This window comes from Sciurus vulgaris (genome assembly GCF_902686455.1).
Source record: "Sciurus vulgaris genome assembly, chromosome: 2".
NCBI classification, from domain to species: Eukaryota; Metazoa; Chordata; class Mammalia; order Rodentia; family Sciuridae; genus Sciurus; species Sciurus vulgaris.
In genome coordinates, this window is record NC_136462.1 from 125,749,108 (window position 1) to 125,771,925 (window position 22,818).

Below are 22,818 nucleotides of genomic sequence, written 5' to 3' on the forward strand. Positions count from 1 at the left end.
GTGTGTATGTGTGTGTGTGACTTTTTAGAACATAGTCCATTTTAGAAGGCTGACTTTTGGTGGCTTTGGCTGTGGTCAGACTGGAAGTCAAGCACTTTGCCTTCATGATGGAATATCTGTCCTCTTACTATTCACACCAGTACTCATGGAAACTCGTGCACCCCACTGACAAGTACTCCAACAAGGACTGCCCCGACAATGCCGAGGAGTACGAGCGAGCCACGCGCTACAACTACACCAGCGAGGAGAAGTTTGCCCTGGTGGAGGTGAGGACGTGTCTGCTGTCTCTTCCTCCTGTGACTCTTCTCCTCCCTTCCAAAAGCAAAGCAAAAACATGAGCCAACTGCCCATTTTACATTTTGTTTGTAGGTAGGGCAGCCCTTAGAATTGTCACCTTAGTCCAAGTAATGAAATAGGTTTGAGAGTGGTTGCTGGTTTCTAAGTCGAGAGCCCTGGGCCATTGGCTAGTACTTGGAGGGCAGTTTCCTAGGTGCAGGAACACCAGATGACTGAATGGGATGTGATGTCTCCCACCTGAGAGGAGAGCTGTGCATGGGCTCCAGATGTTTCCTCCCCATGGTGGCCACCAACTCTGGACTTTCACGTACGTGTGGCTCAGCCCTGCATTGTCCTCCTGGTCTTTTGATGGAAGTTCTTAATTCCAGTATCGACCAGTTTCCCTTTTTTTATAGTTGTGCTCTCCTGTCTTGTTTAAGAAATCTTTGCGTGCTCGGAGGTCATGGAGGTGTTCTCCTACATTGACTTCAGGATGTTTTATGATTGTGCCTTTCACACTGGAATTTGGAGGTTATCTGAAGTTAATTTCCAATGCATTTCTTCCAACTTGACTCATTAAGTATAATTTCTCATAGATTCTTTTGGATTTTCTATATGTAATCATATCATCTGCAATGATGTGAAAGTTTTATTTTTAATTAAAAAAAATCTTTTTTTAAATTTTTTAATCACACTGGGTCAGGGTCTCTAGTTGCTCTGTGGAAGGGAGGTGCCAGACACGCTTGCCATGCTTCTCTTCCCAAAGGGAAAGCTTGAGACATGTTTCATGTTTCAGGTTGATTGTTGCTGCCCTTTTTCATCAGATAAAGTTACATTCTATTCTTAGTTTAAGAGATTTTTAACAGGAATAGATATTGATTTTTGTAAACACTTTGCATCAAAGTTAATGAGAACAGGGCCTGCAGTCCCAGGGCCATGCCGGAGCTAGACAAGCGCTCTCCACTGAGCTGCATCCCCGACCCTTCCTGCTGAGTTGCCCAAACTGACCTCAAACTTGTCATCCTGCCTCTGCCTCCTGAGTAGCTGGGATTACCAACATGTGCTACTGTCCTAGCCAGAGTAGCCTTTAATGCTATTTTAAAAACACAAAAGCAAAAACAAAACAAAAAAGCTTTTCTAGATTGATAGAAAAATCACAAAGATACTACAGAGTGGTCCCAAATAGCCAACACCTATTTTCCTTTATTATTAACATCATATGTTAGTATTGTTGCAGTTAATAAATCAATATTGATATTATTAACTAAAGTCCATACTTTATTCATGTTTCCTCAGTTTTCCTATCCTGTCCTTTTTCTGATCCAGGATTTCACTTGACACTTGGCAGTTCTCCTTAGATGCCTCGGGCAGTGACATTTCTCAGACATTGGGGATAACCTTGATAGTTTTGAGGAGCACCAGGCAGGCGTTATACAGGCATTTATCTGATGGTTTTCTTTTTTATGATTAGATTGGAGAGGAGGACCACTGAGGTAGAGTGCCCTTCACAGGGGAAAACTGTCAACATGACGTATTGCTTTTGGCGCTGACCTCGACCCCTTGGCTGAGGTCAGATGTTAGGTTTCTCTGTTGTAAATTCATCACCTGCACTTTCTGAAGTATGCTCAGGGGAAGGAAGTTGCTATCTCAGCTCACACCTATGGAGTGTAATACTACATTTTTATAAACTTTAATTCTCAGTTTTTGGATACTAGCTTTATAAATTGGCCATGGAATGCACCCTTCTTTTCTAGTGTCTGGAATGGTTTGTGTAAGATTTTTATTATTTTTTCCTTAAATATTTGCTGGCATTTACTAGAGAAGTCTTCCCTTTATGGAATATTGTTTGAAACGTTCACTTTCTTTACTATATAGTGGGGTATTCAGATTTTCAATTTCTTTTTGTATCAATTTTGCTAAGTTATATTTTTAAGGAATTAATCTACATTTTCTAAGTTCTATGTAGAATTTTTTTCATGGGGATTGTGGATACTGGGGATTGAACCCAGGTCTGCTTTAACCACTGAGCTACATCTCCAGCCCTTTTTTATTTTTCATTTGAAATAGTGTCTCACTAAGTTGCTGAGGCTAGCCTTGAATTTGTGATCCTTCCGCCTCAGCCTCCTCAGTCTCTGGGATTATATTGTAAGCATGCACCACCATGTTTGGATATGTAAAGTTTTTCATAATAAATTCTCATACCATTTTGGTAGGACCCCTGCACACATACACACACCATACCATTCACCTATGTGAACTATAAAATTTGATTCTTTTGGTATATTCACAGAGTTGTTTGATCACAGTCAAACATAGGACATTCTCTCACAAAGGGAACCCCACACTCTTCAGCTGTCACCCCCTCTCCCCTTCTTTCAACCCAAGGCAACATTAGTCTACCTGGTGATGTCCCGTGTATTTGTTTTTCTTTTGTTGCTTGTGCTTTCAAGTCACAAAGATTTACTCTTACATTTCTTTCCAGAAATTTTATGGTTTTACTTCTTAATTTAAATATACAATGCTTTTTGAATTAATTTTTATACATTCTGAGGTAAGGGTTGTGTCAAGAGTCCCCAAGAGGGCTGGGGTTGTGGCTCAGTGGTACAGTGCTTGTCTAGCATGTGTGAGGCACTGGGTTCGATCCTCAGCACCACATATAAATAAATAAAATAAAGGCATTGTGTCCATCTACAACAACAACAACAACAAGAGTCCCCAAGATCAACCTTAAGCTCAGTGATTAGCTGGGACCCACAGGATTTAATAGTTATCATAGTCAAGATTATGACATTACAGCAAAAAGTCACAGTTTAAAATCAACAAAGGGGAAAGGCACATGAGTGGGGGCATCCAGGAGACCAGGTGCAGACTTCCAGGTGATCCTGCTAGTCAGTCGAGGCATGTGTTCAGTTCTCCCAGCAGGCATGTGTGACAGGTGCATGATGTTTCCAACCAGGGTAGCTGACCCAACCTGCCCAGGGTTTTTGTGGGCAGCCAGTCACATAGGCAGTGCTGTGCCTGGTGGCCAACCTTAGTGACTCAGACTCCAGACCCTGAGCAAAAACAGGTGATCACTGTTAGTTACATTGTCAGCATCAACTTGGACTGGAATAGTAACTTAAGGCTCAGGCTTATGAAACGCCAGTTTTCAGGCAAAAATATTCCTACTGCAGCGATATATTCTTAGGAGTAGAGATCTATGCTTGGGAAAAGGCTGAGGGCCAGTCCTAAAGACAGACCTTTCTTGGCAATGTGCAGGGTTTGAGCATCCCTGGATTGCTGTGTTAACCCATACCTGCACGAGGATCCAACCTTGTTCTTTTGTATGTGGATAACCAGTTGTCCTGGTACTGTTCGTTGAAAAAAAATATTTCCCCATCAAGAAAGGTACACTCATACATTGCCGGTGGGGCTGCAAATTAGTGCAGCCACTCTGGAAAGCAGTGTGGAGATTCCTTAGAAAACTTGGAATGGACCCTCCATTTGACCCAGCTATCCCACTCCTTGGCCTATACCCAAAGGACTTAAAATCAGCATACTACAGAGATACAGCCACATCAATGTTCATAGCTGCTCAATTCACAATAGCCAGATTGTGGAACCAACCTAGATGCCCTTCAATTGATGAATGGATGAGGAAACTGTGATATGTATACAATGGAATATTACTCAGCCATAAAAGAATGTTAAAATTATGGCATTTGCAGGCAAATGGATGAAATTGGAGAATATCATGCTAAGTGAGATAAGCCAATCTCAAAAAACTAAAGGACGAATGATCTCGCTGATAAGTGGATGATGACACATAATGGGGGGTGGGAGGGGTTAGGGTTAGGGTTAGGGAGGGGGGCAAGAATGGAGGAAGGAAGGACTGTATAGAGGGAAAAGAGGGGTGGGGGTGGGGGAAAGGGAAAAAATAACAGAATGAATCAAAGAACATTATCCTATGTAAATTTATGATTACACAAATGGGTACCCCTTTACTCCATGTACAAACAGAAACAACATGTATCCCATTTGTTTACAATAAAAAAAAAATTTCCCCATCAAATTGTTTTAGTGCCTTGTTGACAATTAGCTGAAGATGCAAAGGTTTGTTTCTAAACTTTTTTGGGGTGTGTATCAGGAATTGAATTCAGGGGCACTTGACCACTGAACCACATCCTCAGCCCTATTTTTTATTTTATTTAGAGACAGGGTCTCACCGAGTTGCTTAGCGCCTCCCTTTTGCCGAGGCTGGTTTTGAACTCAGATCCTCCTGCCTCAGTCTCCTGAGCCACTGGGATTACAGTGCCCCTGGATCCCTTTTACATTCTTAATGCTAGTAGCTGTGCCTTATTTTTTTTTTTTTTTTTTCACTCCCTTGATTTGTTTTGCTTGTGTTTGCCAATTTTATTATTTAATTATTGAACAGCTTTGTCTTTGTTGATCACCCTTCAATACATACTAGTTGACTGTTTCATTAATTTTTTTGCTTTTAGTTGTGTATTTCTTTCATACCACTTTAGGGAGTTTGCTATCCTTTTTATGATTTCATGGCAAATATTAGATGATGATTATTTTCTGCCTTTTTAGTTTTCTAATGGTGAGCTCTGAGTTCACTTCAGCACACCTTTTCCTGCTTCCTGTAAGTTCACATATGTAGTATTTTCATTTTCATTCTAATGGGGTTTCCCTATTTTTTTCTAAATGAATGTTTCCTTTTTTCTTTTTTCGTTAGAAAAACAATATAAAATCTTCAAACGGTTCTCCAGAGTAAACAGTGGAAACCTTAACTGTGGTACTGGGGAAGTGCCTTGCCCCTGAGGCCATCACAGAGGGACTTGAAGCAGTTTCCTGCATTTTCTTCTAGGCCTCTTCCACACATATTATTGGTTAACAAGTGGAATTTGGGATACAAACTCTTGTAACTTCATTTTCCTTTTCCAGTTAGCATCACTTTTGCTTTTCTGTATCTTTTCTTTTTTTCAGGGTGTAGTGTGCCCTGATAGATGGGGTGTGTGAATCAGAGGGGTCCCTGCCCACAGTGTGCTCACAGTCAAACCAGGAGGGCGGGACAGGGCTGAGGCCACTGCTCTGGCCAAGTGGTGATGGGGCAGGATAGCTGCAGGGCGAGGGCCAGGGAGGCCAGGGAGAGGGCTGTGGGTGAGGAGGAAATAGTCTCCTGGGCAGTGAAGCGTTGTCCCCTGTTCCCCTCCAGCTGCTGAAAGCCATGTCCCCTACAGGTGATTGCCATGATCAAAGGCCTACAGGTGTTGATGGGCAGGATGGAAAGCGTGTTCAACCATGCCATCCGCCACACTGTCTATGCTGCGCTGCAGGACTTCTCCCAGGTGACCCTCAGGGAGCCGCTGCGGCAGGCCATCAAGAAGAAGAAGAATGTCATCCAGAGGTCAGCCTCCCACCTCCCATGCATGAAGTCATACCCAAAAGTCATCAAGGAACCTGCTTCAGGCAACAGGACAGTTACATTTATGAAAACAGGCTCAGTGCCTTTAACTTACCTTCAACCCCCAGATACCCTTTCAGTGAATTACAGCTGTATATAATATGGTGGGTTTAATTAGTAACCTGAACAACTGGCAGTAAGTCACCTGTATAGTATTGAGAAGTTTGGAGACCCAGGGACAAAGGCATATTTATCCTAGAGAAGGACTTGTCTCAAAAACTGTCCTCAACTCTGATTTCCTTAGTGTGGGTCGTCTTCAGTCATTTTTAAAAATTTCTCTCTCCTCTCCTACAAATCTTTCAAAATGACAAAGTGATTATAGAAATCTAGTAACTATCTTGAGCTTCTTTTCTCTTAATGTTGAGCCTTTCAGATAAGATTGTCTTTCAACGACATCTGTGTAAATTGAAGTTTACTGGGGTTGGTGAATGTACAGACTTCATTATTACTATTTATTTTTGCTTTACAATTGATACACTTGTCACCCAGCATGGTATAACTTTTAGCATTAATAAAATGTTACACAAGTTGAGCATCCTAATCCAAAAATCTGAAATCTGAAGTACTCCCAAATCCAAAACCAACATGGTATTATTTTTAGCTTTAATAAAATGTTATGCAAGTTGAGCATCTTAATCCAAAAATCTGAAATCTGAAGTATTGCAAAATCCAAAACTTTTGTGTTACTTGTGATGCTGGAGATCAAACCCAGGGCCTTGGCAGTGGGTTTGAGCTACACTCCCAGTCCCCCAAGTCCAAATCTACTAGAGCACTGACATGATACCACATGTAGAAAATCCCATTCCCTATTGTAATACACAAAATTATTAGAATATTGTATCAAATTACCTTCTGGCTTTGTGTATGTAAAGTATATATGAAACATAAATGAACTTCAGGTTTAGACTTGGGTCCCATTCCCAAAGTAACATTTTATATATATGTATCTATGTGTATGTACACACACACAAATATTCTACAATTCAAGAAATCTGAAATCTGGAACACTTTTGGTCCCAAGCACTTCAGATAAGGGATGCTCTCAGTCTGCACTATGATGCTTGCAGATTTAATCTCTGTCACTTTGAGGACTTAATCGAGGTTTTCACTTTTCTGGTCTTGCCTGCTATCTTGCATGTGCTTGCCCTCATGGGAAGCTTGCTGTGTGTTATGAATGCTGTTAAGATATATGCACCTGAGGTTGCTGCCTGGTTTTGGAGGGCTGGTCTTTACCGATAGGATTTGTTTGAGACACACCAGGTATAGAACAAAGCACTTGCCCCTGACACAGAACTGACCCACAGCCACAAGGATGTGGAATGTTGTGCGGCCCTGGGTTTTTGCAAGAACTCTCCTCCGATGTGACCAGGGCTGGCACAGGGTCCCTCTGATCCCCCTGTATGCTCATGGATTTCTCCACATAGTGGAGCTATTGGTGACAAGGTCACATTCCCAGCAATCCTGGACATATCCCAGTCTCCTCGACTTATGGGTGGTTTCATGTTCCTCTTGGAACAAAGGGACAGTCAGCACAAGCTATTTGGATGGGTGTTTGAAGTCCCTGTTCTCCCTGCCCTCAGCATGATTCATGGCTGCCTGGTGAACATTCTAGAAATAAAACACTGCTTCCTGGCTAATTGATGCAGATTGCAATTAAGTTAAATCTGGGAACAGTCATGTTTCCAAGAAAACAGTGTTTCTAAAATTTCATGTTGAACTAGACTATAACTGTCCCTTTGCTGCCCCCAGAGGAATTTATTTATAATTGTGCATTGGCTGTTCTGAGAGTCTACTAGTTGTTGAGGAGCTGCTGTGATTGTAGAAGTCTCTCTGATAACTTGACGGGGCTGTTTAGTGTCCTGCAGGCCATCAGGAAGACAGTGTGTGATTGGGAGACCGGGCATGAGCCCTTCAACGACCCAGCTCTGCGGGGCGAGAAGGACCCCAAGAGTGGCTTCGACATCAAAGTGCCACGCCGTGCCGTCGGACCCTCCAGCACACAGGTTCTCATCCTCCCCACGTGTACTGGGGCTGGGCCAGTCCTGGGCTGGGGGAGCGGGGCAGACCAGGAATGAAATGATGTCACCGATGTCTGCTCGGGCAGATCCCATCCTGCCTGCGGCCCTTCTGCCTTTCCCACCCAAGCGAATCTGGGGTGTGAACTGTGATTCTCTGGTTTGTTCATTTATCTTCAGAAGTGAAATGACTCCATCCCTAGAATACAAGTGGACATCTACATGTACATATCTGTACTGTGTTTCTTGATGGGGGTTTGAATGTGTCATTGTAATACGTTCCCAAAGCTGAAACTGGGGAGATTATGGAATGCTGCCCTCGTGTGTCCTGGTCTTAAGCCGCCTGTGCTGTTCTCTCTCCGGTGTGCCCGGGCTCTCCCTGAAGTGCTTCTCACTGCCTCTCACCCCTGATTTAATATGCTCCCCTGCTTTTTTCTGGGACCTGATATTCACTCATCTCTCTGCTGGAGGCTTCATAATCCTTCTCGTCGGTCCTCTAGAAAGTTACCAGCAAAGCACGTGGCTGGCTCTGTAAGAACCCTCTGGACTGTCAGGGAAGAAGGCCCTTGGCTGGTCCTCAAGGACGGCCCTCTGAGATCTGCGTGAGGTGGCTACCACCCTCCCCGCTCCGTCCAGTGTGTCTGTCCCTGTGTTCCCCACCCAGGCGTGTGTGTGGTGTGACTAACGGCTTTCTCCCGCCTCTCCCTCCCTGTCTGTCCGTGTCTAGCTCTACCTGGTGCGCACCATGGCCGAGTCCTTGAGCTCTGCCGAGCTGCAGAGGCAGCTCAAGTCTCTGGGCATGGAAAGGCTCTTGCATGTGGTAAACGCGTTTCTGAGGCAGTCGTACACCTATCCACCTCTTTTAACCTTTGGTGGTAAGACATCGTTTGTTTTTCTTATTGATGTTTGCGGCACGGAGGTGAACTGCTCCGCTGCAAGTGGCTCTTTCCCCCAGGCAGCAGCAACGTGGCCACTCAGATGGGCCCCCGGGCCCTATGGAGGCCGAGCGCACAGCTCGGGGCCGGGGCCCAGGCCAGTCAGGGTGTAGCGGAGCAGTCCTTCTCTCATGGTTTTTCTGAGTTTTGCATAACTAATGTACCATGTATATTTTCTCCCTTACAAATGTTTCCTTGGATAACACAGCTTTACATGGTGAGAACCATGCTAGAGTCCCTCATTGCAGACAAAAGTGGTTCCAAGAAAACCTTGAGAAGTAGCCTTGAGGGGCCCACCATATTGGACATAGAAAAATTTCATCGAGAGTCATTCTTCTACACTCACTTGATAAATTTCAGTGGTAAGAGACAGTGCTGACCAGAGTCCGGCCCAGCATGCTCTAACACCGCTAACACCATCTAGAATGCTTCCGCCTGCCTGACCATCCCCTGCCCCGTCCCTTCACGCACCCACCTCACGGTGACGTGTCCTAACCTTTGTGGTGGTGGCCGGACGTCCCAAGGCTCCCCCCATGCCCCCTCTGTCTTTGGCTTCTGCCACAGCCTTGTGGGGCACGACCCTAACAAGGACAAGGACCGTGGGGCCATGGCTGGCCCAACAATGTGAACACAGTCTTTCAACCTACTACACGGGGTTAGGAACGCAGGCAAATGTAACCTGTCACCTGGATCGAGACCCAGGCATTGATAAATAGCAGAAACAGCCCCCACGGGCAGTGATGTATGGGAAGGTGGCAAGTGCCCTGAGCCAGGCAAGCCCCCGTTTGGTGACGCCCGGCCACTTTGACCTGGTACCGGTGGGTGCTCTCTGCCCTCCGTGTGTCTGCTTGTGGCCTGTGGAGCCATCCACGTCCACTCCTTTGCTCAGAGCAGAAGGCCTCTCTCTCTTGGCTGGGGGTGCTGCAGGTATTGGAGTAAATAGTGGTGCTTTTGCCTTTAACTCCATGAAAGGACAGAACTTGTTTTTTTCAACCTATCTCTAGTTTTACATTGGCTCAACCTCCCCTGAGTGCACGTAATGCTGTGTTCTGGATGTTTTATCCTAAGTAAAAGAAAATACAGGTTGAGTATCCCTTATTGTTTTGGATTATGAATTTTTTCAGATTTTAGAATGTTTGTATGTACATATATGAGCTATTTTGGGAATGAGAGCCAAATCTAAATGTGAAATTTATTTCACATCTTTTACAAATAGTCTGAAGGTAATTTGGGGGGGAAGGAATGGGGGAATACTAGGGATTGAACTCAGGGGCACTCGACCACTGAGCCACATCCCCAGCCCTATTTTGTATTTTATTTAGAGGCAGAGTCTCACTGAGTTGCTTAGCGCCTCGCTCTTTTGCTGAGGCTGGCTTTGAACTCATGATCCTCCTGCCTCAGCCTGCTGAGCTGCTGGGATTACAGGCGTGTGCTACTGCACCTGGCCTGAAGGTAATTTCATAGTCACGTACTGTATAATGACATTTCAGTCAACATTGTCCAAGATATATGACTGTGGTCCCATAAGATAGTATCACCTATTGATGTTGTGATCATCTTAGTGTGTGTAAACACACTCTGTGATGTTTGCACAATAACAAAGTTACCTAACAATGCATTTCTCAGAGTGTGACCCTGTCATTAAGTAATGCAGGACTACACAGTATTTTTGGATGGGCCTGCATTTTGACATCAACTTGTTACATAGTCGGGGGTGGAATGTTCCACAGTGGCATCACATTGGTGCTCAAAAAGTTTCCAATTTGAGAGCATTCAGGATTTCTGATTTTTGGGTCAGAGATGCTCAACCTGTAATCCTGTTTTACTTCTCCTTTTCAAAAGGCCATTTTCCTCCTTGTCCTGCTGAAGGGAGGTTGGTGATATCCTTGCTGGCAGGAGGATGCTGACTGCTCTGAATGCGCAGAGTCCATGCGGCTGCCCCTGCAGCCATACCCTTGCTGGTCTTGTCCCTCCTGCAGGGTGCCTTGTGACCCCTCCCTGCTCATGTCCATGCTGCATGGCTCAGGGCTGAGCGCGGAGGAGCTGGCACCACGCACACAGCCCCTCTTGTATCGTTTCTTCTAAATCTTTTTCTGCTCACAGAAGGTAACATGGTGTCTTTGAATCCTTCAAGAAACGCTGCAGCAGTGCTGTGACCTTTCCCAGCTTTGGTTCCGAGAGTTCTTCCTGGAGCTGACCATGGGCAGGAGGATCCAGTTCCCTATTGAAATGTCCATGCCCTGGATCCTGACTGACCACATCCTAGAGACCAAGGAGGCATCCATGATGGAGTGAGTGTCTGGCCTCTGAGGCCCTTGCTCATGGTGGGAGGTTCTTAGGAGCTGGTGTGTAGAGAAGGGATCCTGGACTGTTTTTAGCATTTTTTTTTCTTTGAAAATCCTGTTCACGGTGTTAAATATATGATGAATAATACAAGTTTCTTGGCTCCAGACTAAAATCAGGAGCTCTGGTAGTAGAACTGGTCAAGTTCCTATCTTGCACAGATGCTGGGCAAGGCCAGGAGGACACAGCCTGGATCAGGAGATGAGATGAGCCTAGGTCTTGCCCAGACCTGGGCAGTACTGACCCTGCAAGATGAAGATGTGCCCAGCACACTGGGTTGGAGGGTCTAGAGCCCTCACTCAGCCCGGCCTCTGTCCAAGATGAAATTGGGAGAGAAGGTGTTGATTGAACTGCTTTGTTTTGGAAATTGGGTTTCTGGGCTGGAGGGAGAGATTGGTTTTTCAAAATGTGACTTCCATGAAAAGGAAAATCATAAAAAGGGGGTATCTTATGAATAGTGGGAGACCCACCCTGCAGGTCCTCAGGGGTCCATGTGGTGTCTGGATGTTGGTCAGGACCATCACCTCCACTTAGCCTGCGGCAGCTCACAGCCTGTTCCTTAGCACTGGGACATGTGAGGGGCCCAGTGCAGAGCCACTCCTCCAAGATGGGGCTTCCTCTGGCCCCACTTGTTCACACTCTTCCTCCTGCAGCTTCTGGCCACTGCCTTTTGTCCAGGCTTTTGACCGTGGGCCCAATACTGGACATGGCTTTTGGTCAGCTATGTGATCCAGGACTTGTATCATTTTTAAGTTAAACAGTTTATTCTTAAAATAAATAAGAAAATAACTTTAAAAAACTTGTTTCTTTTAATTGGTACATAATAATTGCACATATTTATGGGTAAGTGTGCTCCTTCAATACATGTATATATTATATAGTGATTGAATCAGAGTGATCAGCAGATCCATCATCACAGTCATCATTTGTTTGTGGTGAGTTCATCGGAAATCCCCTCTTTGAGCTATTTTGAAATATCCATTACATTATTGTCAATTATGGTCCTCTTACTATGTAATAGATCCTTAAAAGTTATTTTGGTGTTAAAAAAATACTGCATATTTGTAGTAAAAAACTTGAAAGCATCATGAGAAGAGACAGGGAGATGGAAGCCCTTGTTGGTGTGTCCTTGGTGACCATGTCCCTCCTATGGTATTGACCACCTGGCTGTCCCCAAGCCTTTCCTGCCCTGGCAGAGTGTCCTGGTGCTATAAGGTACAGTTGCCAATAGCTCTCTGCAGGAACATAATTTTGCCTTTGAAGTAAGAAACTGGTTTTCCTCTTATGAGAGTTAAATTTCTTTTATAGTTGGAGGCTGTGAGGGCCCCAGGTGGTTTGGGACCCTGGGGAGTAACCGATGCCACCCTCCGCAGGTACGTCCTCTACTCTCTGGACCTGTACAATGACAGCGCCCATTACGCACTCACCAGGTTCAACAAGCAGTTCCTCTACGATGAAATCGAGGCAGAGGTGAGGCCACAGTGCCTTGATGACTTTTCGTTTCCTTTAATGAAATTTCCTTTTTCTCTTGAGTATTAAGGGAATTAAGCTTTCTTTAAAATGTGAGGCAGTTTAAACAGTGAAATAAACCTTTTGGGGTGAGCCCTTCTGCCTGCATCTTCCTGCTGCCTCCACATGGGACCACGGTAGGCTGTCCTCTTTCCCTGGACGGTACCTGCATCCACATCTATTTTCTGTTGAACACGATTGCTGCACTAAACCAGCCCATCTTTCGTTTCTTTAGTCTTGTGCTCTTGGGATTTTATAAATGGGACTTTGCTGTACTTCCTGGTGCATGCCCTTTCATTTGCATTGGATTTCTTAAGGACAAATTCCCACCAAAGGAATGATCAGACCAGCATACAGTTAGAAGGTGAATCTTATTCGCTAGCTTAAGATGTAAGAGGACTTAACCTTGACAGATCGTTTCATGCACCTGGGCCTCTTCTGCTTCTCATGAAATCCCACTGGAAGTTTTTCTGCAGGGTGGTGTCATGGGTCTGTGTGATGCAGGGTGGACGAAGGGCAGGAATGTCCCTCCTGGGCCTAGGACCACCTGCCTCTGAGCACGTGTGTCCTTATCATGGTTCCAGAAGGTGTTGCTGACCCCATCTGGAAGCAAGGGTGCAGGTTTGGGGGTATCTCCTGGACAACCTCATGGCCAGTGTAGCCAGCCCTGCTGCAGGGGAAATGTGGCAGGTGGCCTGGGACAGATGATGACTCCTGAGAAGCACAGCTGGTGATAGGAGCTCCTCCAGGTGGGGATACAGTGTGTACCGTGAAGAGAAATTTGGGTTTGCTTTTGCATTTAAGAGAATGGTAACATTTTGACCTCAGTGAGAACAGTTCCACCACGGTTTTCTTTTTTATTTGTTCTTTTTAGTTATACATGGTAGTAGAATATATTTTGACATATCATGCAAACATAAGAGTATAACTTCCTATTCTTGTGGTCGTACATGATGTGGAATTATTCTGGTCGTGTATTTACATGAACATAGGAGAGTTATGTCTGTTTCATTCTAATGACTTTCCCATCTCCATCCCCTCTCCCTTCCCTTCATTCCCCTTTGTCTAATCTAAAGTACTTCTGCTCTTCCCTCCCGCCCCCCACCTTAATGTGTGTTAGCATCTACAAACCAGAGAGAACATTCAGCCTTTGGTTTTTTGGGATTGGCTTATTTCACTTAGCATGGTAGTTCCCAGTTCCATCCATTTACCAGCAAATACCATAATTTAATTTTTAATTATGACTGAGTAATATTCCATTGTGTCTGTGTATGAATGTACACACACACACACCACATTTTTTTTATCCATTCATCTGTTGAAGGGTACCTAGGTTGGTTCCATAGCTTGACTATTGTGAATTGAGCTGCCATTAACATTGATATGGCTGTGTCACTCTAGTATGCTGATTATAAATCCTTTGGGAATAAACCAAGGCGTGGGATAGCTGAGTCAAATGGTGGCTCTCTTCAGTGTTTTCTGAGGAATCTCCATACTGCTTTCCAGAATGGTTGCACCAATTTTGAATCTCACCAGCAATGCATGAGTCTACCTTTCCCCCCACACCCTCACCAACATTTATTGTTACTTCTATTCTTGATAATTGCCATGCTGACTGGAGTGAGATGGAATTTCAGTGTAGTTTTAATTTGCATTTCTCTAATTGCTAGAGATGTTGAACATTTTTTCATATATTTGTTGACCAATCATATTTCTTCTGTGCAGCATGTGTTCAGTTCCTTTGCCCATTTATTGATTGGGTTATTTGGGTCTTTTTGATGTTAAGTTTTTTGAGTTCTTTACATATCCTAGACATGAATGCTCTATCTGAGGTGCAGGTGGCAAAGACTTTCTGCCACGCAGTAGGCTGTCTCTTCACGTCCTTGATTGTTTCCTTTGCAGTGAAGAAGCTTTTTAGTTTAATACCATCCCAATTATTTATTTATTTATTTATTTATTTTTATTTATTTATTTATTTATTTATTTATTTTTATTGTAAACAATATTGTATTTTTATTGTAAACTTGTTTCTCTGTACATGAAGTAGAGGCATACCATATGTGTAATCATATGTTTATATAGGGTAATGGTGTTTGATTCATTCTGTTATTTTTCCAATTATTGATTCTTGATTTTACTTCTAGTACTTTAGTCTACTACAGTTTTCAGTGACTAGAGGTCACTTGTCATGACACCATAATTTATTTAATGTGCTGATCTTGGTTTTAGTAAGATTGTTTCTTTTTTCTCTTTTCTAAAACAGCCTGAATTTGTGACCTTAAAAGATTTTATCTTAAGGTGTGCTATTTGATGTTGGTTTAGGGAATTGAAATCTAACTGTGCTTTGTTTTTCCTCCAGGTGAACCTTTGTTTTGACCAATTTGTTTACAAGCTGGCAGAACAGATATTTGCCTATTATAAGGTTATGGCAGGAAGGTGAGTATCTGATATGTGATTCCAATGCAAATCTTGGTGAATTTGATCAGATGTTTCTGTTAAAATTCAGTGCATGAAAAATACCCTGTTTCTTCTGTACCAGTTTGCTTCTCGATAAACGGTTACGATCGGAATGCAAGAATCAGGGAGCCACAATTCATCTCCCGCCATCTAACCGCTACGAGACGCTGCTGAAGCAGAGGCACGTACAGGTGCGTTGGGCTCCTGTTGGGTCTCAGTGTAAGCCTGGAGCACGCATCAGAAATATTGGACTTTTCTTACAGTTTGCAAGGGTTAGCACGTTGCATGCCTGGGTGAATATCCTCATAAAGAGCTAGGATTTTTGTTTTTCTTTGAATGGGGGTCTTGCTGTGTTTCCCAGGCTAGCCTCAGTCTTCTGGGTTCAAGTGATCCTTCTGCCTCAGTCTTCTGAGAAGAAGCTGGGTCTGGAGGCATGTTCTATCATAACCTGCCAGAGTGTTAAATTTTTAAGCTGACTATAGTGGCACCTTTAATCCTAACTAGTTTGGAGGCTGGGACAGGATTGCCAACCTGGGCAATTGTAAGATTCAATCTCAAAACGAAATTGAAAAAGGACTGGAGCTGGGTGTGGTGGTGCACACCTGTAATCCCAGTGGCTCCGGAGGCTGAGGCAGGAGGATCGTAAGTTCAAAGCCAGCCTTAGCAACTCAGTGAGACCTTTCCTCTAAATAAAATATAAGATAGGTTGTGGATGTGGCTCAGTGGTCCAGTGCCCCTGAGTTCAATCCCTACCACCAAAACAAACAAAAAAAAAAGGAATGGGGATATAACTCAGGGGTAGAGCTCTTGTCTAGCATATTCGAGGCCCTGAGTTCAATCCCCAGTGCCACCAAAACATAAACATAAAAAAAAGTAGCTAGGCACGTGGCAGATCCCTGTTATACCAACTACTCAGGAAGCTAAGGCAGGAGGATTGCAAATTATGAGGCCAGCCTCAGCAACTTAGTGAGCCCCCGTCTTAAAATAAAAAATGGAAAGGACTGGGATGTAGCTCAATGGTAGAATGTCCCTGGGTTCAATCCCAAGTATGACAGACACATATGCAAAACTATTTAACTTTCAAAGACAGTTTATGTTGAATAACCTCAAATGCAAGGGATCCCTGCAACTCTGCATCTGTCCTATTGTAAGCTTCAGAGGGCGGGTGTAACCCAGACGGGTCTGTCCTTCTCCAGGTACTCCAAAGCCAAAGCATAAAAAGAACATAGGTGAGAAATAACTTGTTGGTTGTGAGTTTCAGAGACAAACTTTCTCATGGCCACAACAAATAGAGATAGACAATGCTTGCTTTTAGTTGTATTTTTTTGAAACAACATATAGTGATGTACCATATAACAACGTTTCAGTGAACTGCAGACTGCATATACCACTGTGGTCCCCTGAGATTGTATCACCTGAACTGGGTGGGTAGCTCAGTAGTAGAGAGCTTGCCTAGCATATTGAGGCCGTGGGTTTGATCCCCAGCACCACATACATTTACACACACACAGATTATATGTGTGGTCATCTTAGTTCATGTAAATATATTTTATATTTGCACGACAACTAAATCACCTAATGATATATCCTGTTGTAGGTGATGTGTGATGTGTCTGCATCACACACAAAAATTGGAAAACAGTGGCAAAATTCCACTTAATTTCATTGTCTGTGTACAGGTAACCACTTTGTACATTTGGAGAGTCTTACCAGGGGTTTACTATATTGTTATCTAGTTCAAATGATGCTGATAAGTTCTCAGGACCCTGAAGTAGAGATGAAGGAATGCTCCCTTAGTTTTCATTTTAACAGCTATGACATGTTAGATATTCCCAGGCCACTGTGTGGTGGGAGATGGGTCCTGAACACCATTATATGGGGTGCTGTAATCGACAGACACAATATTCCAGGGTGCTAGTGAGGCTCAGGGTTTCTGCCCATGATTTAGGTTAAATTCAATGTTAAGGTGCTGCAAAAGACTTCCAAGAATTTCCCTTGCAGAATTTCAGCTCCAGGAAGGTAGGGTATTTGATTATGATACCCATATACATACGATTTCACCTGAAATGTTTAAATTTCTACTGTATCCTCATAAATACATTTTGTTCTTGCCTTTTGAAATAGATTTCTGAGGGACATTTTTGCAGTTGTCTGTCTGCTTTTTTGTTCTTGATGTTTTCATGTTTACTCTTTCCCCTGATGACCCTCTTCTACCTCCCTCTAGCTCCTCGGCAGATCAGTGGATCTCAATCGCCTGATTACACAGCGTGTGTCAGCAGGCATGTATAAGTCTCTGGAGCTAGCAATTGGACGATTTGAAAGTGAAGACTTGACATCAATAGTTGTAAGTAATAGAATTAATTTTACTTTCATCCCTAGTAATAAACTGAACAAATGGTGGAGTCATTTTCTTGCATAAATAATAAAACATAGGAACTCATTGAGTCTGGTCTATCTCAAGTATCTCTTTTAACATCTACTCTTAGTGTTCTAAATTCAAAGAACCAATAATCCGGTAACGATTTTATGGATATAAATGTATGTTACAACTCGTCAACCAACCTAGATGCCCTTCAGTTGATGAATGGATAAAGAAACTGTGGTATATATACACAATGGAATATTACTCAACCATAATGAAGAATAAAATTATGGCATTTGCTGGCAAATGGTTGGAGTTGGAGAATATCATGCTAAGTGAAAGATGCCAAGCCCAAAAAACCAAAGGCCAAATGTTTTCTCTGATAAATGGATGATGATACATAAGGGGTGGGGGGTGGCAGGGGGAGGCAAGAGAAGAATGGAGGAACTTTGGATGGTGTAGAGGAAAATAGGGTGGGAGGGAGTGGGGGAAGGAAAGAGTAGACTAAAGCATAGAACCCAGTGGCATTTAGTACATTCACAATTCATGCAACCACCTTCTTTATCAAAATTCCAAAACACTGCATCACAAGAGAAAATCCTCCTCCCATCAAGCAGTCACTCCCCATTCCCCCTTTGCCCTATGCCCCTGGCAATCATTAATTTGCTTTTTGTCTCTATGAATTTACTTATGCTGGATAGTTCATATAAGTGGAATCATATGATTAAAAAAATCCATCAGATTTTACATTTTAAATATGTGCAGCTCATTATATACTAATTAAATCTCAAGCTATAAATAAATCTATATTATTAATCCTTACCTTAGGGGAAAAAATAGTACCCTAATCTTGGAATTATATCTAAGTATGGCAAAAGTTAGCATATAACTTAATTTAATAACATGATTATATTTCAGCAGTAATGAGTTAGTAGTTAAAATTTTTTAAAAATTCTTTATCACAATAATCACAAAAAGATGTACATTCTTTTTTTTTTTTTTGGGTACCAGGGATTGAACCCAGGGCACTTTATCACTGAACCACATTCTCCTGCCTTTTTATTTTTTTATTTTGAGACAGGGTCTTGCCAAGTTACTTAGAGCCTTGCTAAATTGCTGAGGCCTTGAACTTTCGATCCTCCTGCTTCAGCCTTTCAAGCTGCTGGAATTACAGGTGTAAGCCACTGCACCTGGCTCCATATTCTTATCTTGCTGAGGTTCAAAGTTCTGCTAGGCTTTTAATTGAAAAGCCCTCCTGGAGGCCAATTTAGAGATAAATAAGTCTCCTTGAAACCGTAGCCCTGCTTTGACACAGCTCCATCCCTGGTCAGACCCTTATGTTCAGGTCCCAATTCCATTTGTTTTACTGAGGAAAACAGGGGTGTGCTCTGTGGAAACACCTGTTTGGGAGCCTCTGTAGTTTTTAAAAGTACACAATTCTCAGCCTACAGTAAAAAATTGCTAGACAGCAGAAATAAGATCCGATGATCACACTAAGAGGGAAAAGCAACTGAGTTAGTACACCAGAGCTTATATTAAGTAAGATTAATGAGCCAAGAAGATGGAGGAAAAGATGGATAAAATAGATGAAAAGGAGAATTCCTTCAGGGAATTCGAGTCTATAAAAAGCAATCAGGTAGATATTCCAAAAGTAAAGGACATAATATTCTTGAAGAATTTATAGAACAATTTAAACACAGTAGAAGATAGGATTAAGGAATAGAAAAATAGGACAGTAGAAAATATCTAAAATCAGAAACAGAAAAATAAGAATGGAGGAAACAGAAAAAAGCTATGAAACATGGCAAATGGTAAAAGCCTCTGATGTGTGATTGAGTTAGAGAAGACTAGAGAGAGGAAGGACAGTGCTGCAGGAAACGTGTCTAAAGAGAAAGCAGCAGAGAAAGTCTTAAATGGATGCAAGACACTGGCCCTGCCCCTCTGGAGCCTTGCTCCAGCTCCTGGGCCTCAGGGTGCCTCTGTGCGGGGCTTTAAGCTCCATGGACCACCTGACCTCACAGACTGGCTGTTGGACCCTGGTGTCTATGAATATTTAGGAATCAGTGTCATTTCAGAGCCAGTGTCCTCAGTGCTGAACACTGTGGTTTTCTCCCCTTCTTTTATTTCTATAAATGGCCACATGTTCTTTTCCATTGTTGAAACACAGGAGGAGGATTTACATTATACATTTTTGTTAGTGTTACAAGATTCTTCATCCCCATGATTCAGGGAGCTTTGGGTATGGGAATTGGTTAAAAAGTGTTATGGTGGGGCGATCCAAGATGGTGGACTAGAGGGTGACTGCATCTCCAGTGGCTCCAGAACCCAGGATTCAAGAAGGGGAGGCATTGAGAGACTTGGACTAAAATAGAGACATAGGGTGAGTCTCTCCCACCGGGTGAAGCTCGGCCTGAGTGGTAGGCCTGGATAGGGGCGGCTTATCAGAGTAGGGCAGGGCACCTAGAGTCTTCCCCAGGCAGCCCTGTGCACTCCGGTGGTGGGCTCGTCCCACACGGCCAGCTTCTCAGAGCAGGCCCCCCAGTGAGAGCCTTTCCACACAGAGCCAGCTCCAAGCCCTGGAACCAGTAGCGGGCTAGGGGCAGCTTTCTTTGGAAGCACTGCATTATCAAGTTCCTCCAAGTCTTCAGGCTACTGAAGGCTGGGAGGTGATACGCTGGAAATCTACAGGGACACTATAAGCCAATAGAGGAAATCTGCAATACCACAGAGTCCCACTGACATCTGACCAATATGAGAAAATAAGGGAAGAAAATGTCCCAAACAAACCTAGATACTATATCAATAAAACCCAATGACAGCACAGCAGAAGAAATGTCAGAAAGGGAGTTCAGAATGTACATAATTAAAACAATCAGAGAAGCAAACGAGGAGATGAAAGAGCAAACGCAGGCATTGAAGGAGGAGATGAAAGAGCAAATACAGGCATTAAATGATCGCACCAATCAACAGTTAAAAGAGCAAATACGGGAAGCAAGAGATCATTTTAATAAAGAGTTAGAGATACTGAAAAAAAAAAAAACAAACAGAAATCCTTGAAATGAAGGAAACAATAAACCAAATTAAAAACTCCATAGAAAGCATATCCAATAGGATAGAACACCTGGAAGAGAGAACCTCAGATATTGAAGACAAAATATTTAATCTTGAAAACAAAGTTGACCAAACAGAGAAGATGGTAAGAAATCATGAACAGAATCTACAAGAATTATGGGATATCATGAAAAGGCCAAATTTAAGAATTATTGGGATTGAGGAAGGCTTAGAAAAACAAACCAAAGGAATGAAAAATCTATTCAATGAAATAATATCAGAAAATTTCCCAAATCTGAAGAATGAAATGGAAAACCAAGTACAAGAGGCTTATAGGACTCCAAATACACAAAATTACAACAGACCCACACCAAGGCACATTATTATGAAAATACCTAACATACAAAATAAAGACAGAATTTTAAGGCCACGAGAGAATCAAATTACATTCAGGGGGAAACCAATAAGAATATCAGCAGATTTTCAATCCAGACCCTAAAAGCTAGAAGGGCCTGGAACAACATTCACCAAGCCCTGAAAGAAAACGGATGCCAACCAAGAATCTTATACCCAGCAAAACTTACTTTCAGATTTGACGACGAAATAAGATCCTTCCATGATAAACAAAAGCTAAAGGAATTTACAAAAAGAAAGCCAGCATTACAGAACATTCTCAGCAAAATATTCCATTAGGAAGAGATGAAAAACAACGATGCAAATCAGCATCAGGAGGAACTAGCATAAAGGAATAGCCAAATAAAGGAGAAACCAAATCATGTCAAAAAACAAAAATGAGTCAAATGACTGGGAATACAAATCATATCACAATCATAACCCTGAATGTTAATGGCCTGAATTCATCAATCAAAAGACATAGACTGGCAGATTAGATTAAAAAGAAAAATCCAACAATATGCTGCCTGCAAGAGACTTATCTCATAGAAAGAGATACCCATAGACTAAAGGTGAAAGGATGGGAAAAAAATACTGAAAAAATACTATGCACACGGACACAGCAAAAAGCTGGAGTATCCATCCTCATTTCAGATAATGTGGACTTCAAGCCAAAACTAGTCAGGAGGGATAAAGAAGGACATTTCATACTGCTTAAGGGAAACATAAATCAGCAAGACATAACAATCATAAATATCTATGCCCCGAACATTGGCTCATCCATGTACGTCAAACAAATCCTTCTCAATTCCAGAAATCATATAGACCACAACACAATAATACTAGGCGATTTTAACACACCTCTCTCACCACTGGATAGATCTTCCAAACACAAATTGAATAAAGAAACCATAGATCTCAATAACACAATCAACAATTTAGAGTTAATGGGCATATGTAGAATATACCATCCAACAAAGAATGAATACACTTTCTTCTCAGCAGCACATGGATCCTTCTCTAAAATAGACCATGTTTTATGCCACAAAGCTACTGTTAGCAAATACAAGAAGATAGAGATACTACCTTGTACTCTATCAGATCATAATGGATTGAAATTAGAAATAAATGACAGAATAAAAAACAGAAACTTCTCCAATACCTGGAGATTAAGTAATACACTATTATATGATGAATGGATAACAGATACATCAGGAGGGAAATAAAAAAATTCTTAGAAGTAAACGAGAACAAAGGTGCATCATATCAAAATCTCTGGGACACTATGAAAGCAGTACTGAGAGGAAGATTTATTTCATGGGGCACATTCAACAAAAAAAGTAGAAGTCAACAAATGAACAACTTAACACTACAGCTCAAAGCCCTAGAAAAAGAAGAGGAGACCAACACCAAAAGTAGTAGAAGACAGGAACTAGTTAAAATCAGAGCCGAAATCAACGAAATTGAAACAAAAGAAACAATCAGAAAAATTAACAACATAAATAGTTGGTTCTTTGAAAAAATAAACAAAATTGATAAACCCTTAGCCATGCTAACAAAGAGGGAGAAAACTCAAATTACTAAAATTTGGAATGAACAAGGAAATATCACAACATACACGAGTGAAATACAAAACATAATTAGAAGCTATTTTGAAAATCTATACTCCAACAAAACAGAAAACCTCGAAGACATCAACAAGTTTCTAGAGACTTATGAATTACCTAAACTGAACAAGGAGGACATACACAACTTAAATAAATCAATTTCAAGCAATGAAATAGAAGAGGTCATCAAAAGCCTACCAACAAAGAAAAGTCCGGGACCAGATGGTTTCTCAGCCGAGTTCTACAAAACCTTTAAAGAAGAGCTCATTCCAATACTCCTCAAAATATTCTATGAAATAGAAGAGGAGGGAACCCTCCCAAACTCATTCTATGAAGCCAATATCACCCTGATACCTAAACCAGACAGAGACACATCGAGGAAAGAAAATTTCAGACCAATATCCTTAAGGAACATCGATGC

The 22,818-nt window shown here is 42.3% G+C and overlaps 1 protein-coding gene across 1 annotated transcript in view; it reads left to right on the top strand.

Annotated features, from left to right (window-relative positions):
- The window catches only part of CYFIP1 (cytoplasmic FMR1 interacting protein 1), a 110,798-nt gene that overhangs the window by 53,083 nt on the left and 34,897 nt on the right, over positions 1–22,818 (top strand). The window contains 11 exon segments of the mRNA XM_079128433.1: positions 141–266; positions 5,502–5,668; positions 7,581–7,728; positions 8,468–8,694; positions 8,696–8,810; positions 8,812–9,037; positions 10,810–10,966; positions 12,392–12,488; positions 14,887–14,963; positions 15,067–15,175; positions 17,209–17,328. Of these exon segments, the coding sequence (XP_078984559.1) occupies positions 141–266; positions 5,502–5,668; positions 7,581–7,728; positions 8,468–8,694; positions 8,696–8,810; positions 8,812–9,037; positions 10,810–10,966; positions 12,392–12,488; positions 14,887–14,963; positions 15,067–15,175; positions 17,209–17,328 (1,569 nt within the window).